The sequence below is a fragment of the Triticum urartu genome, chromosome 1 (genome assembly GCF_003073215.2).
Source record: "Triticum urartu cultivar G1812 chromosome 1, Tu2.1, whole genome shotgun sequence".
Taxonomy (NCBI): Eukaryota; Viridiplantae; Streptophyta; class Magnoliopsida; order Poales; family Poaceae; genus Triticum; species Triticum urartu.
The window spans coordinates 426657191-426674465 of NC_053022.1; the positions used below are offsets into that span (position 1 = coordinate 426657191).

General features: G+C 48.0%; 1 protein-coding gene across 1 annotated transcript; it reads right to left on the bottom strand.

The window, feature by feature from the left end:
- Positions 1–14340: 14340 nt before the first annotated feature.
- On the bottom strand, positions 14341–16849 carry LOC125516013 (ABC transporter G family member 23-like). Its single transcript, XM_048681501.1, has one exon. The coding sequence runs from the start codon at positions 16507–16509 to the stop codon at positions 14545–14547; it is 1965 nt and encodes a 654-aa protein (XP_048537458.1). The 5' UTR covers positions 16510–16849; the 3' UTR covers positions 14341–14544.
- Between the last annotated feature and the right edge of the window lie 426 nt (positions 16850–17275).

Below are 17275 nucleotides of genomic sequence, written 5' to 3' on the forward strand. Positions count from 1 at the left end.
GACTCCTCGTCATGTCCGTGATCACATCCGGGACTCCGAACAACCTTCGGTACATCAAAATGCATAAACTCATAATATAACTGTCACCGTAACCTTAAGCGTGCGGACCCTACGGGTTCGAGAACAATGTAGACATGACCGAGACACGTCTCCGGTCAATAACCAATAGCGGAACCTGGATGCTCATATTGGCTCCTACATATTCTACGAAGATCTTTTATCGGTCAGACCGCATAACAACATACGTTGTTCCCTTTGTCATCGGTATGTTACTTGCCCGAGATTCGATCGTCGGTATCCCATACCTAGTTCAATCTTGTTACCGGCAAGTCTCTTTACTCGTTCTGTAATACATCATCCCGCAACTAACTCATTAGTTGCAATGCTTGCAAGGCTTAAGTGATGTGCATTACCAAGAGGGCCCAGAGATACCTCTCCGACAATCAGAGTGACAAATCCTAATCTCGAAATACGCCAACCCAACATGTACCTTTGGAGACACCTGCAGAGCTCCTTTATAATCACCCAGTTACGTTGTGACGTTTGGTAGCACATAAAGTGTTCCTCTGGCAAATGGGAGTTGCATAATCTCATAGTCATAGGAACATGTATAAGTCATGAAGAAAGCAATAGCAACATACTAAACGATCGGGTGCTAAGCTAATGGAATGGGTCATGTCAATCAGATCATTCAACTAATGATGTCATCCTGTTAATCAAATGACAACTCTTTGTCCATGGTTAGGAAACATAACCATCTTTGATTAACAAGCTAGTCTAGTAGAGGCATACTAGTGACACTCTGTTTGTCTATGTATTCACACATGTATCATGTTTCCGGTTAATACAATTCTAGCATGAACAATAAACTTTTATCATGATATATAAGGAAATAAATAATAACTTTATTATTGCCTCTAGGGCATATTTCCTTCAGTCTCCCACTTGCACTAGAGTCAATAATCTAGATTACACAGTAATGATTCTAACACCCATGGAGCCTTGGTGCTGATCATGTTTTGCTCGTGGAAGAGGCTTAGTCAACGGGTCTGCAACATTCAGATCCGTATGTATCTTGCAAATCTCTATGTCTCCCACCTGGACTAGATCCTGGATGGAATTGAAGCGTCTCTTGATGTGCTTGGTTCTCTTGTGAAATCTGGATTCCTTCGCCAAGGCAATTGCACCAGTATTGTCACAAAAGATTTTCATTGGACCCGATGAACTAGGTATGACACCTAGATCGGATACGAACTCCTTCATACAGACTCCTTCATTTGCTGCTTCCGAAGCAGCTATGTATTCCGCTTCACACGTAGATCCCGCCACGATACTTTGTTTAGAACTGCACCAACTGACAGCTCCACCGTTTAATGTAAACACGTATCCGGTTTGCGATTTAGAATCGTTCGGATCATTGTCAAAGCTTGCATCAACGTAACCGTTTACGATGAGCTCTTTGTCACCTCCATATACGAGAAACATATCCGTAGTCCTTTTCAGGTACTTCAGGATGTTCTTGACCGCTGTCCAGTGATCCACTCCTGCATTACTTTGGTACCTCCCTGCTAGACTTATAGCAAGGCACACATCAGGTCTGGTACACAGCATTGCATACATGATAGCGCCTATGGCTGAAGCATAGGGAACATCTTAGATTTTTTCTCTCTATCTTCTGCAGTGGTCGGGCATTGAGTCTGACTCAACTTCACACCTTGTAACACAGCAAGAACCCTTTCTTTGCCAAGGCAATTGCACCAGTATTGTCACAAAAGATTTTCATTGGACCCGATGCACTAGGTATGACACCTAGATCGGATATGAACTCCTTCATCCAGACTCCTTCATTTGCTGCTTCCGAAGCAGCTATGTACTCCGCTTCACATGTAGATCCCGGCACGACGCTTTGTTTAGAACTGCACCAACTGATAGCTCCACCGTTCAATATAAACACGTATCCGGTTTGTGATTTAGAATCGTCCGGATCAGTGTCAAAGCTTGCATCAACGTAACCATTTATGATGAGATCTTTGTCACCTCCATATATGAGAAACATATCCTTAGTCCTTTTCACGTACTTTAGGATGTTCTTGACCGCTGTCCAGTGATCCATTCCAGGATTACTTTGGTACCTCCCTGCTAGACTTATAGCAAGGCACACATCAGGTCTGGTACACAGCATTGTATACATGATAGAGCCTATGGCTGAAGCATAGGGAACATCTTTCATTTTCTCTCTATCTTCTGCGGTGGTCGTACATTGAGTCTTACTCAACTTCACACCTTGTAACATAGGCAAGAACCCTTTCTTTGCCTGATCCATTCTGAACTTCTTCAAAACTTTGTCAAGGTATGTGCTTTGTGAAAGTCCATTTAAGCGTCTTGATCTATCTCTATAGATCTTAATGCCCAATATGTAAGCAGCTTCACCGAGGTCTTTCATTGAAAAACTCTTATTCAAAGATCCCTTTATGCTATCCAGAAATTCTATATCATTTCCAATCAATAATATGTCATCCACATATAATATCAGAAATGCTACAGATCTCCCACTCACTTTCTTGTAAATACAGGCTTCTCCAAAAGTCTGTACAAAACCAAATGCTTTGATCACACTATCAAAGCGTTTATTCCAACTCCGAGAGGCTTGCACCAGTCCATAAATGGATCGCTGGAGCTTGCACACTTTGTTAGCTCCCTTTGGATCGATAAAACCTTCTAGCTGCATCATATACAACTCTTCTTCCAGAAATCCATTCAGGAATGCAGTTTTAACATCCATTTGCCAAATTTCATAATCATAAAATGCGGCAATTGCTAACATGATTCGGACAGACTTAAGCATCGCTACGGGTGAGAAGGTCTCATCGTAGTCAATCCCTTGAACTTGTCGAAAACCTTTTGCAACAAGTCGAGCTTTGTAGACAGTAACATTACCGTCAGCGTCAGTCTTCTTCTTGAAGATCCATTTATTCTCAATTGCTTGCCGATCAACGGGCAAGTCAACCAAAGTCCACACTTTGTTCTCATACATGGATCCCATCTCAGATTTCATGGCTTCTAGCCATTTTGCGGAATCTGGGCTCACCATCGCTTCTTCATAGTTCGTAGGTTCATCATGATCTAGTAGCATGACTTCCAGAACAGGATTACCGTACCACTCTGGTGCGGATCTTATTCTGGTTGATCTATGAGGTTCGGTAGTAACTTGATCTGAAGTTTCATGATCATTATCATTAGCTTCCTCACTAATTGGTGTAGGTGTCACAGAAACCGGTTTCTGTGATGTACTACTTTGCAATAAGGGAGCAGGTACAGTTACTGTTGGGGAACGTAGCAGAATTTTAAAATTTTCTATGCATCACCAAGATCAATCTATGGAGTCATCTAGCAACGAGGGAGAGAGGAGTGCATCTACATACCCTTGTAGATCGCGCGTGGAAGCGTTCAAGAGAACGGGCTTGATGGAGTTGTACTCGACGTGATCCAAATCACCGATGACCAAGTGTCAAACGGATGGCACCTCCGCGTTCAACACACGTATGGTTGGGAAGACGTCTCCTCCAACTTGATCCAGCAAGGGGGAAGGAGAGGTTGATGAAGATCCAGCAGCACGACGGCGTGGTGGTGGAAGCAACGGTGATCTCGGCAGGGCTTCGCCAAGCGCAGGGAGATGGAGGAGTGTCACGGGAGGGAGAGGGAGAGCCCCGGGGCTTGGGGGGGGCTGCCCCCCCTTCCCCCCCCCCCCCACTATATATAGGGTGCCTAGGGGGGCGCCGGCCCTAGGAGATCCAATCTCCTAGGGGGCGGCGGCTAAGGGGGTGCCTTGCCCCCAAGGCAAGGGTGGCGCCCCCCACCCCTAGGGTTTCCAACCCTAGGCGCAGGGGGAGGCCCAAGGGGGGCGCACCAGACCACTAGGGGCTGGTTCCCCTCCCACTTCAGCCCATGGGGCCCTCCGGGATAGGTGGCCCCACCCGGTGGACCCCCGGGACCCTTCCGGTGGTCCCGGTATAATACCGATTACCCCCGAAACTTTCCTATATATAAATCTTCACCTCCGGACCATTCCAGAACTCCTCGTGACGTCTGGGATCTCATCCGGGACTCCGAACAACTTTCGGGTTACCGTATGCTAATATCTCTACAACCCTAGCGTCACCGAACCTTAAGTGTGTAGACCCTACGGGTTCGGGAGACATGCAGACATGACCAAGACGCCTCTCCAGTCAATAACCAACAGCGGGATCTGGATAACCATGTTGGCTCCCACATGCTCCACGATGATCTCATCGGATGAACCACGATGTCAAGGATTCAATCAATCCGTATACAATTCCCTTTGTCAATCGGTACGTTACTTGCCCGAGACTCGATCGTCGGTATCCCAATACCTCGTTCAATCTCGTTACCGGCAAGTCACTTTACTCGTACCGTAATGCATGATCCCATGATCAACCACTTGGTCACATTGAGCTCATTATGATGATGCATTACCGAGTGGGCCCAGAGATACCTCTCCGTCATACGGAGTGACAAATCCCAGTCTTGATTCGTGCCAACCCAACAGACACTTTCGGAGATACCTGTAATGTACCTTTATAGTCACCCAGTTACGTTGTGACGTTTGGCACACCCAAGGCACTCCTACGGTATCCGGGAGTTGCACAATCTCATGGTCTAAGGAAATGATACTTGATATTCGAAAAAGCTACAACAAACGAACTACACGATCTTTAAGCTATGCTTAGGATTGGGTCTTGTCCATCACATCACTCTCCTAATGATGTGATCCCGTTATCAATGACATCCAATGTCCATAGTCAGGAAACCATGACTATCTTTTGATCAACGAGCTAGTCAACTAGAGGCCCACTAGGGACGTGTTGTGGTCTATATATTCACACATGTATTACGATTTCCGGATAACACAATTATAGCATGAATAATAGACAATTATCATGAACAAAGAAATATAATAATAACCATTTTATTATTGCCTGTAGGGCATATTTCCAACAGTTACCTCATCAAGTTCTACTTTCCTCCCACTCACTTCTTTCGAGAGAAACTCCTTCTCTAGAAAGGATCCATTCTTAGCAACGAAAGTCTTGCCTTTGGATCTGTGATAGAAGGTGTACCCAACAGTTTCCTTTGGGTATCCTATGAAGACACATTTCTCCGATTTGGGTTCGAGCTTATCAGGTTGAAGCTTTTTCACATAAGCATCGCAGCCCCAAACTTTCAGAAATGACAACTTTGGTTTCTTGCCAAACCATAGTTCATAAGGCGTCGTCTCAACGGATTTCGATGGTGCCCTATTTAACGTGAATGCAGCCATCTCTAAAGCATAACCCCAAAACGATAGCGGTAAATCTATAAGAGACATCATAGATCGTACCATATCTAGTAAGTATGATTACGACGTTCGGACACACCATTACGTTGTGGTGTTCCGGGTGGCGTGAGTTGCGAAACTATTCCGCATTGTTTCAAATGTAGACCAAACTCGTAACTCAAATATTCTCCTCCACGATCAGATCGTAAAAACTTTATTTTCTTGTTACGATGATTTTCAACTTCACTCTGAAATTCTTTGAACTTTTCAAATGTTTCAGACTTATGTTTCATTAAGTAGATATACCCATATCTGCTTAAATCATCTGTAAAGGTGAGAAAATAACGATACCCGCCACGAGCCTCAATATTCATCGGACCACATACATCTGTATGTATGATTTCCAACAAATCCGTTGCTCTCTCCATAGTACCGGAGAACGGCGTTTTGGTCATCTTGCCCATGAGGCACGGTTCGCAAGTACCAAGTGATTCATAATCAAGTGATTCCAAAAGTCCATCAGTATGGAGTTTCTTCATGCGCTTTACACCGATATGACCTAAACGGCAGTGCCACAAATAAGTTGCACTATCATTATCAACTCTGCATCTTTTGGTTTCAACATTATGAATATGTGTATCACTACTATCGAGATTCAACAAAAATAGACCACTCTTCAAGGGTGCATGACCATAAAAGATATTACTCATATAAATAGAACAACCATTATTCTCTGATTTAAATGAATAACCGTCTCGCGTCAAAAAAAGATCCAGATATAATGTTCATGCTCAACGCTGGCACCAAATAACAATTATTTAGGTCTAAAACTGATCCCGATGGTAGATGTAGAGGTAGCGTGCCGACCGCGATCACATCGACTTTGGAACCATTTCCCACGCGCATCGTCACCTCGTCATTTGCCAGTGTTCGCCTAATCCATAGTCCCTGTTTCGAGTTGCAAATGTTAGCAACAGAACCAGTATCAAATAGCCAGGTGCTACTGCGAGCTCTAGTAAGGTACACATCAATAACATGTATATCACATATACTTTGTTCACCTTGCCATCCTTCTTATCCGCCAAATACTTGGGGCAGTTCCGCTTCCAGTGTCCTGTCTGCTTGCAGTAGAAGCACTCAGTTTCAGGCTTAGGTCCAGATTTGGGTTTCTTCTCCTGAGCAGTAACTTGCTTACTGTTCTTCTTGAAGTTCCCCTTCTTCTTCCCTTTGCCCTTTTTCTTGAAACTGGCGGTCTTGTTAACCATCAATAGTTGATGCTCCTTCTTGATTTCTACCTCCGCAGCCTTTAGCATTGCGAAGAGCTCGGGAATTGCCTTATCCATCCCTTGCATGTTATAGTTCATCACGAAGCTCTTGTAGCTTGGTGACAGTGATTGAAGAACTCTGTCAATGACACTATCAACAGGAAGATTAACTCCCAGTTGAGTCAAGTGATTATGATACCCAGACATTTTGAGTATATGTTCACTGACAGAACTATTCTCCTCCATCTTGCAGCTATAGAGTTTATTGGAGACTTCATATCTCTCAATCCGGGCATTTGCTTGAAATATTAACTTCAACTCCTGGAACATATCATATGCTCCATGACGTTCAAAACATCGTTGAGGTCCCGATTCTAAGCCGTAAAGCATGGCACACTGAACCATCGAGTAGTCATCAGCTTTGCTCTGCCAGACGTTCATAACATCTGGTGTTGCTCCAGCAGCAGGCCTGGCACCTAGCGGTGCCTCCAGGACGTAATTCTTCTGTGCAGCAATGAGGATAATCCTCAAGTTACGGACCCAGTCCGTGTAATTGCTACCATCATCTTTCAACTTTGCTTTCTCAAGGAACGCATTAAAATTCAACGGAACAACAACACGGGCCATCTATCTACAATTAAACATAGACAAGCAAGATACTATCAGGTACTAAGTTCATGATAAATTTAAGTTCAATTAATCATATTACTTAAGAACTCCCACTTAGAAAGACATCCCTCTAATCTACTAAGTGATCACGTGATCCAAATCAACTAAACCATAACCGATCATCACGTGAAATGGAGTAGCTTTCAATGGTGAACATCAATATGTTGATCATATCTACTATATGATTCATGCTCGACCTTTCAGTCTCAGTGTTCCGAGGCCATATCTGCATATGCTAGGCTCGTCAAGTTTAACCTGAGTATTCTGCGTGTGCAAAACTGGCTTGCACCCGTTGTAGATGGACGTAGAGCTTATCACACCCGATCATCATGTGGTGTCTGGGCACGACGAACTTTGGCAACGGTGCATACTCAGGGAGAACACTTTTATCTTGAAATTTAGTGAGAGATCATCTTATAATGCTACCATCAATCAAAGCAAGATAAGATGCATAAAAGATAAACATCACATGCAATCAATATAAGTGATATGATATGGCCATCATCATCTTGTGCTTGTGATCTCCATCTTCGAAGCACCGTCATGATCACCATCGTCACCGGCACGACACCTTGATCATCATCGTAGCATCGTTGTCATCTCGCCAATCTTATGCTTCCACGACTATCGCTACCGCTTAGTGATAAAGTAAAGCATTACAGCGCAATTGCATTGCATACAATAAAGCGACAACCATATGGCTCCTGCCAGTTGCCGATAACTCGGTTACAAAACATGATCATCTCATACAATAAAATTTAGCATCATGTCTTGACCATATCACATCACAACATTCCCTGCAAAAACAAGTTAGACGTCCTCTACTTTGTTGCAAGTTTTACATGGCTGCTACGGGCTTAGCAAGAACCGTTCTTACCTACGCATCAAAACCACAATGATAGTTTGTCAAGTTGGTGCTATTTTAACCTTCGCAAGGACCGGGCGTAGCCACACTTGGTTCAACTAAAGATGGAGAAACTGACACCCACCAGCCACCTATGTGCAAAGCACGTCGGTAGAACCAGTCTCGCGTAAGCGTACGCGTAATGTCGGTCCGGGCCGCTTCATCCAACAATACCACCGAACCAAAGTATGACATGCTGGTAAGCAGTATGACTTATATCGCCCACAACTCACTTGTGTTCTACTCGTGCACAACATCAACGCATAAAACCTAGGCTCGGATGCCACTGTTGGGGAACGTAGTAATTTCAAAAAAATTCCTACACACACGCAAGATCATGGTGATGCATAGCAACGAGAGGGGAGAGTGTTGTCTACGTACCCTCGTAGACCAGCAACGGAAGCATTGACACAATGTAGAGGAAGTAGTCGTACGTCTTCCCGATCCGACCGATCCAAGTACCGAATGTACGGCACCTCCGAGTTCTGCACACATTCAGCTCGATGACGTCCCGCGAACTCCGATCCAGCAGAGCTTCACGGGAGAGTTCCGTCAGCATGACGGTGTGGTGATGGTGATGATGTTGCTACCGACGCAGGGCTTCGCCTAAGCACCGCTATGATATGACCGAGGTGGAATATGGTGGAGGGGGCACCGCACACGGCTGGGAGAGATCAACTGATCAACTTGTGTGTCTAGAGGTGCCCCCTGCCCCTGTATATAAAGGAGCAAGGGGGGAGGCCGGCCGGCCCTCTATGGGCGCGCCAGGAGGAGGAGTCCTCCTCCTAGTAGGAGTAGGACTCCCCTTTCCTACTCCTACTAGGAGGAGGAAAGGAAGGAGGAGAAGGAGAAGGAAGGAGGAGAAGGAGAAGGAAGGAGAAGGAGGAAAGGGGGGCCGGCCCCCTAGTCCAATTCGGTTTGGGCTAGGGGGGCCGCGCGCCCTGCCTCCTCTCTTCCACCACTTGGCCCATGAGGCCCATTACTTCTTCCTCGTATTCCCGTAACTCCCCGGTACCCCCGAAAATACCCGAATCACTCGGAACCTTTCCGATATCCGAATATAGTCGTCCAATATATCGATATTTACGTCTCGACCATTTCGAGACTCCTCGTCATGTCCCCGATCTCATCCGGGACTCCGAACTACCTTCGTTACATCAAATCACATAAACTCATAATATAACTGTCATCGTAACCTTAAGCGTGCGGACCCTACGGGTTCGAGAACTATGTAGACATGACCGAGACACGTCTCCGGTCAATAACCAATACCGAAACCTGGATGCTCATATTGGCTCCTACATATTCTACGAGGATCTTTATCGGTCAGACTGCATAACAACATACGTTGTTCCCTTTGTCATCGGTATGTTACTTGCCCGAGATTCGATCGTCGGTATCTCAATACCTAGTTCAATCTCGTTAACGGCAAGTCTCTTTACTCGTTCCGTAATACATCATCCCGCAACTAACTCATTAGTTGCAATGCTTGCAAGGCTTATAGTGATGTGCATTACCGAGTGGGCCCAGAGATACCTCTCCGACAATCGGAGTGACAAATCCTAATCTCGAAATACGCCAACCCAACAAGTACCTTCGGAGACACCTCTAGAGCACCTTTATAATCACCCAGTTACGTTATGACGTTTGGTAGCACACAAAGTGTTCCTCGGTAAACGGGAGTTGCATAATCTCATAGTCATAGGAACATGTATAAGTCATGAAGAAAGCAATAGCAATAAACTAAACGATCAAGTGCTATGCTAACGGAATGGGTCAAGTCAATCACATCATTCTCCTAATGATGTGATCCCGTTAATCAAATGACAACTCTTTGTCTATGGCTAGGAAACATAACCATCTTTGATCAACGAGCTAGTCAAGTAGAGGCATACTAGTGACACTCTGTTTGTGTATGTATTCACACATGTATCATGTTTCCGGTTAATACAATTCTAGCATGAATAATAAAAATTTATCATGATATAAGGAAATAAATAATAACTTTATTATTGCCTCTAGGGCATATTTTCTTCATGAATATGGTTAGTTCATAATCTTTGCTGAAAATTTGAATGTTGGCTTTACATATTTACAACAACAAGAGCAAACAGAGTTTGTAAAAGTTTTTCTTTATCACTTTCAGTTTATCAACGGAATTGCATGAGGACAAGCAAAGGTTTAAGCTTGGGGGAGTTGATACGTCTCCATCGTATCTACTTTTCCAAACACTTTTGCCCTTGTTTTGGATTGTAACTTGCATGATTTGAATGGAACTAACCCGGACTGACGTTGTTTTCAGCAGAATTGCCATGGTGTTATTTTTGTGCAGAAACACAAGTTCTCGGAATGACCTGAAACTTCACGGAGATTATTTTTGGAAATAATAAAAAATATTTGCAAAAGAATCAAGGCCAGGGGGCCCACACCCTGTCCACGAGGGTGGGAGGCGCGCCTGCCCCCTAGGGCGCGCCCCCTGCCTCGTGGGCCCCCTGGAGCTCCACCGACCTGAACTCCAACTCTATATATTCACGTTCGGGGAGAAAAAAAATCAGAGAGAAGGATTCATCGCGTTTTATGATACGGAGCCGTCGCCAAGCCCTAATCTCTCTCGAGAGGGCTGATCTGGAGTCCGTTCGGGGCTCCGGAGAGGGGAATCTGTCGCCATCGTCATCATCAACCATCCTCCATCACCAATTTCATGATGCTCACCGCCGTGCGTGAGTAATTCCATCGTAGGCTTGCTGGACGGTGATGGGTTGGATGAGATTTATCATGTAATCGAGTTAGATTTGTTAGGGTTTGATCCCTAGTATCCACTATGTTCTGAGACTGATGTTGCTATGACTTTGCTATGCTTAATGCTTGTCACTAGGGCCCGAGTGCCATGATTTCAGATCTGGACCTATTATGTTTTCATGAATATATGTGAGTTCTTGATCCTATCTTGCAAGTCAATAGTCACCTACTATGTGTTATGATCCGGCAACTCCGAAGTGACAATAATTGGGACCACTCCCGGTGATGACCGTAGTTTGAGGAGTTCATGTATTCACTATGTGTTAATGCTTTGGTCCGGTACTCTATTAAAAGGAGGCCTTAATATCCCTTAGTTTCTGTTAGGACCCCGCTGCCACGGGAGGGTAGGACAAAAGATGCCATGCAAGTTCTTTTCCATAAGCACGTATGACTATATTCGGAATACATGCCTACATTACATTGATGAATTGGAGCTAGTTCTGTGTCACCCTATGTTATGATTGTTACATGATGAACCGCATCCGGCATAATTCTCCATCACTGATCCAATGCCTACGAGCTTTTCACATATTGTTTTCCGCTTATTTACTTTTCTATTGCTACTCTTACCACCACTACAAAACCCGAAAATATTACTTTTGCTACTGTTACCGTTAGTACCATGTTACTTTGCTACTAAATACTTTGCTGCAGATACTAAGTTATCCAGTTGTGGTTGAATTGACAACTCAGCTGCTAATACTTGAGAATATTCTTTGGCTTCCCTTGTGTCGAATCAATAAATTTGGGTTGAATACTCTACCCTTGAAAACTGTTGCGATCCCCTATATTTGTGGGTTATCAGTCCTCCCCCTGTTCTGTAACTAAAACATCAAGGTGATAACATGAATAACCGAGAATCTCAACTTTTATTGCGTTGTTCCAAAATAAGCCAATTCCACCACTCCTTCTCTGACTATCGACAACATAGGAATTATCATAGCCTATCGAGCTAGCCATAGCTTCTACCCTCCGACCATCTATATGTGTCTCAACGATACAAAGTAGGGTAGGGGTAAACTTCCTCGCGAATTTCGCGAAGGTCTTGAACTGCCGCAGGTTTACCCGCGCCACGGCAGTTCCAGCATAGCGCATTCATTGGGCTTGGTGGCGCTCCTCGATGGAGCCCGCCAAAGAAGTGACGATGTCGCCATGACCGACACCTTTCTCCAAATCCTCATCTGCTGCATCTATGTTTTTCTTGGCTCTCTCTGGGTCTTGCTTGCTACTCGAGCTCTGGGGTATAGACAGCGAAGAGGTTAGAGCTAACATCAACCCAGGACCAGACCTGTTTGCTTTGTTGTTCACCGAGTGCTTCATGTGTTGTGCCCTCTTTCTGTTGTTTTCAACATCGTCCATGACCGCATCAGTTTGAGAGCTCAAATTGTCTTTCCCATCATTACCATCATCCTGATCCGATCGGGGTTTGCTCCATGGCCACCACGGCCTCCCGCCGTCCTCCTCTTCTTCCACGGCCCCCTCCCGAACTTTGTCCTGTCCTCATCACCCACGAGGCCCTAAGATCCTTAAAGATCAACGCGGACGGAGGCTGTATACCATTACCATGCTCCTGGAATTGATGACCCAACATGCCACAGACTGCACACTAGTCCGGAAGTTTTTCATACCTAATCCTGTATATCTGGCGCTTCCCCTCTCTTATCATAGAAACTGCATTCTTCGGAGGCTTATCAACATTAATCCGGACCCAAACTCAATGGAAGTTGCCGACAAAGTCTTGCGATTGGGTTTCGGCGTAGATGACTTCGCCAACCTTTGCTGCTAAAGAAGGGATCAGATGAGCATACAGTGGAGGTACATCATGAATCTGTACCCAAATTTCTATAGTGTCAAGTTGCACTGTGGACGGCTTTGTCAATCCATCATACGGCTTGAGGATGACAGCATCTCCTCGAAAGTGCCAGGGGTCGTCCCTCGTTACTCTTTCCCAATCCCCCAAGCAGGAGAATTGCACAGTATAGAGATTATCCTCCAGGGGCTTGAACTGAACACCTTGGGCAAGATCCCACGCGGCTCTCATGTTTTTGAAGAACCAAAGCTGGTTGTATGTCTTGGGCGAGTGAACCCTAGCCAACGCTACCCACGTGGGAGACAGGGAAATCAGGTTCCCAATGGCACGGCGAAGGCGGAGACGGTCGCGGCCGTGCGTGGGTTGGGCGCCAAATGCTTTGGCGGCGCTGGAAGGAAACGCGGCCCACTGTGTTGTGAAGGAGCATCGAAAGGGGCCTATGTGCTTTTGCTGGACTAGACATACTGCCACCACAGACCAGATTTGGGCCCAATAATACATGGAAGCTTGTCTATTTGAAAGATAAATATACAAAAGTAAATTGAGTAAGACTTAAAATTTCGTTCCTCATGACCCGGTATTCCTAATACAAGAGCGTTTTCTACACTAGTGTAGTAGTGTCAAGCACACGTTTATATTATGGGACAAAGGGAGTAGTTTTCGAACTTCTCGTCTCAAAAGCAATAGAATTTCATATAGGTTTTGCTTCCAATGTTTTTCGGAAAGTAAGGTCTGGTGGCTTGCATTTCCGGAGCTGAAAAGAAAATCTAAAGCTATAGGTTTGCAACTACAAATGTTATATTGTTTGGTTTGTAGTTTCTTTTAGGGTGCTTTTTTGTAAATCAAACTGGTCCACGTCAATGAAAAAAGACGAAAAAGTTGTTCCTTCTGAGCCGTCAATCAAAAGCAGATCTGACTGTCACGAAGGCGACGCACGCAGAAATCTTAGCTCGACATGGCAATGGGTACCCGCTACCCGCAATCTTGACGGGTAAAACCCCTATTAGGGTAAGGGTTTGGAAAAGTTAAATACCCATGGATCTGTAAATGAAAAAAATGCACCCAGCAGGTAAGCCGGGCATGGGTACAGAAAGGGAATACCCATACCTGTGTACCCACCTACCCGTATATTACCACATCTAACATGTAGGTCCCCTAAAACCCTAGCCTAACAGCCACAACCCACACATAAAATACTCTCCCCTCACCCATCCATTGCGTCGTCACACTCATAGAACACAAACCCCATCTCCCCAACTCGTCTGGGCTGAAATGCTAAATATGCATGTTGAAATGTTGTGTTTTACATATTAAAATGCTGAAATTTATACACGGTAAAATGTGAATTGAAAGGTGAACGAGATTGGTAATTTTACCCACGGTTATTACGCGTGGCTGGCTATGGGTATGGAAACAGCACAAAACCCGAGGTGCAGGCACAGGTATGGATTTAAGAGAAAAATATTGGGACGGATACGAGTTTGGGGGAGCATTACCCGCACGCCAACCGTACGGGTGCCATGTCGATTATCAGCCCAATGAATAGAAGCGCCCGTAGTTCAGGTAGACAGGTTGAAATTTTCTTTTCATGAACCCAAATCAAGCATTTTACACACATGAGTGCAAACTTGCATTGCACTTCTTACTCAACACATCTAAACAAAGAGCAAACTACAGCACAAAAGCAAACAAATAACGCGGCTTGTATATATGATCCAAACCAATGAAGCTGACAAACAAAAACAAGGGAAAGAAGGAAGGATCAGAGAGTGGTCTTGGACGCCCTCCTCACCAGCACAGCCCAGCACATGATCCTGTACACGAGGAAGAAGCCCAGCATGACACCCACATTGACCCACCTCATGCCCTCGTCGACCCCTCTCCCCCTCAGCACGTCGCCTCCGGTGCTCAAGCAAACGCCGTCACCGGTCATGGCGTCCCCTCCCACCCACGCCACGCACTTGTCCCTGGCGCCGCCCCCGTACTCGTTGATGAGCAGCAGGTCCAGCGGGTACCTGTACATGGACACGTAGTACATGAAGGCCCAGTACCTCGGGATGCTCTCCTTGGGTATGAAGTAGCCGGAGAAGAGGAAGAAGACGCCCAGGAAGATGCAGATGAGCGAGTTGCCGAGGATGAAGTCCGGGGACACGGCGCTGAGGAAGAGCACCAGGGAGCTGGCCATGAGCACGATGAGCCACACGGCGAGCACGAAGAACCCGAAGGCGGCCAGGGAGGCGCGGAGGCCCACCAGCCAGTACACGGGCGCCGAGAAGAGGACCGCCACGGCGAGCAGGCACGGCGCGAACACCAGCGCGTTGGCCACCACGTAGGAGGACAGGCGGTAGGCGCGGCGGGAGGCCTCGCGCATCAGCACGCGCCGCTCGTGGAGGAGGATGGGCAGCGCCTCCACGGTGGAGGAGAGGAGGAAGCTGAGGCTGAAGGCGAAGAGGCCCAGCCGGAGCGCCAGCCCGTCCGGGTCGGCGCGCACGCGGAAGAAGACGCTGCCGAGGCCCAGGCCGCCGACCACCGCCTGCGCCGCCCGCGCCGCGAAGAGCTGCTGCGTGCGGTACATGGTGCGCCAGCAGCGCACTGTCAGCGCCGCCACCTCCACGGCGCGGCTGCGGTACCCGTGCTCGGGCACCTGAAGGCTGCCGTTGGCGACGCCGGGGCTTTCCCTTTCCTCCTCGTACTGGTCGCTGTCCCTGAGCTCGGCGAACTTGGCGCGGTCCGCCTGGAGCTGCTCGGTGACCTCCATGGCCAGCTCCAGCGGGTTGAGCTGCGCGGGGATCTTGTGGCCCAGCCTCGCCAGCGCGTCCTCGAGCGACCTCAGCGAGCCGCAGTGCGCGACGGCGCCGCGGGAGAGCAGCAGCAGCGAGGAGATGTAGCCGAGCATGCGGTAGCTGGGCTGGTGGATGCTGAGCACCACCACCTGCCGCCGCGCGCGCGCCACCTCGTGCAGCAGCGCCAGCACGTCCACGGCCGACCGGCTGTCCAGCCCCGACGTGGGCTCGTCCAGCAGCAGCACCGGCGGGTCGTGCACCATGTCCACCGCGATGGACACCCGCTTGCGCTCGCCCCCGGACACCCCGCGGGACGGCGACATGGCCTCGCCGCCGCCGCCGCCGACGTAGCTGTCGGCCACCTCCGACAGCCTTAGCTCCTGCATGAGCGCCTCCACCCGCTCGTGCCGCTCCCGCGCGGTCACGGAGGAGCCGAGCCTGAAGCGCGCGGCGAAGAGGATGGTCTCGCGGACGGTGAGCAGCGGCAGGAGGTTGTCGTCCTGCGTCACGAAGCCGCACGTCCGGCGCAGCTGCGCGCGGGAGGTGACGGCGTGGCCGTTGATGCACACGGTGGGCGCCTTGGCGATCTCCGAGCCGGTGCCGCGGCCGGACAGGATGCGGAGGAGCGTCGACTTGCCGGCGCCGCTGGGGCCCACGACGGCCAGGATGTTTGAGCTGGACGCGATGAAGGAGACGGAGTTGAGGAGCCCCTCGGCGGCGGGGGGCGGGGCCGCGGAGAAGGAGGGCAAGAACCTCGGGAGGAGGGTGGCGTTGGCGCGGCGCGGCGCTGGGCAGGAGAGGTTGGTGACGGCGAGGGTGTACTCCGGAGGGGAGGGCGGGTAGAAGGAGAAGGACGGCGACGCGGAGTCCTGCGGCGACGACGAGGACGCCGACGTGGAGAGGAGGAGCGCCGGGTCCAGCTCCGACGACAGGTCCTGATCCATGGCTGCGGGCGAGGCGAGCCGCGAGTGCGCGTGAGAGGGGTCGATGTGTGGATTGCGGAAGCAGTAGATGAGCGGGAAACAGCTTGAGAAACTACAAATAGCCTCGACAATCAGCAGCTCTCTTAAGGAAGCGGTACTACTAGAAATCGGTTTTCTTGAACGTGTTGTGCACTTTTGCACGCACGCCACGATTCGCCATGGGTTGAGATTGTTCGTAGCTAGCTGATGCGCTTCTAGAACAGAGGCAATGGTGCTAGCTATTTCAGACCGATTGCAACTATAAATGTTAATTCTTGGTGGTACAAGGGGTTAAGATCTTCTAGTAGGTGATCGCCGGTCAAGGTGGACGCTAGGAATGGAAGGCAGAAGTGAGCAAAGAGTGACGGAAATGGTGTCTGTATGGGTGAGGGGGCGTTGCGACTTGTGAGCTACTGTGACCTAACTGAATGTTGGTGTCATTTGTGTTGTGTGCTGTGTCTTGGCGGTTGGACCTAACCGCGCGCGCTTAACCAAATCTAAATCGGCTCTTGTTTCTTGACGTGTGGTCGGGGCACATACTAGGAGACTTCTCTTCTTACTTGGACTCCTGGCTACACCCAGATTATGTTGTCGACGACAAGACACTCCGCAAAATCGCATAGCATCAGCGTATGCCAGCCATCGTCGGTAAAATGCAAGAGATGGGAAACATCGATCACCGCCAAACAAACCGTTCTCCATACCATGCCAGCTGAGGTGGACGAAACAAATGCACTCCTTTCCTCTC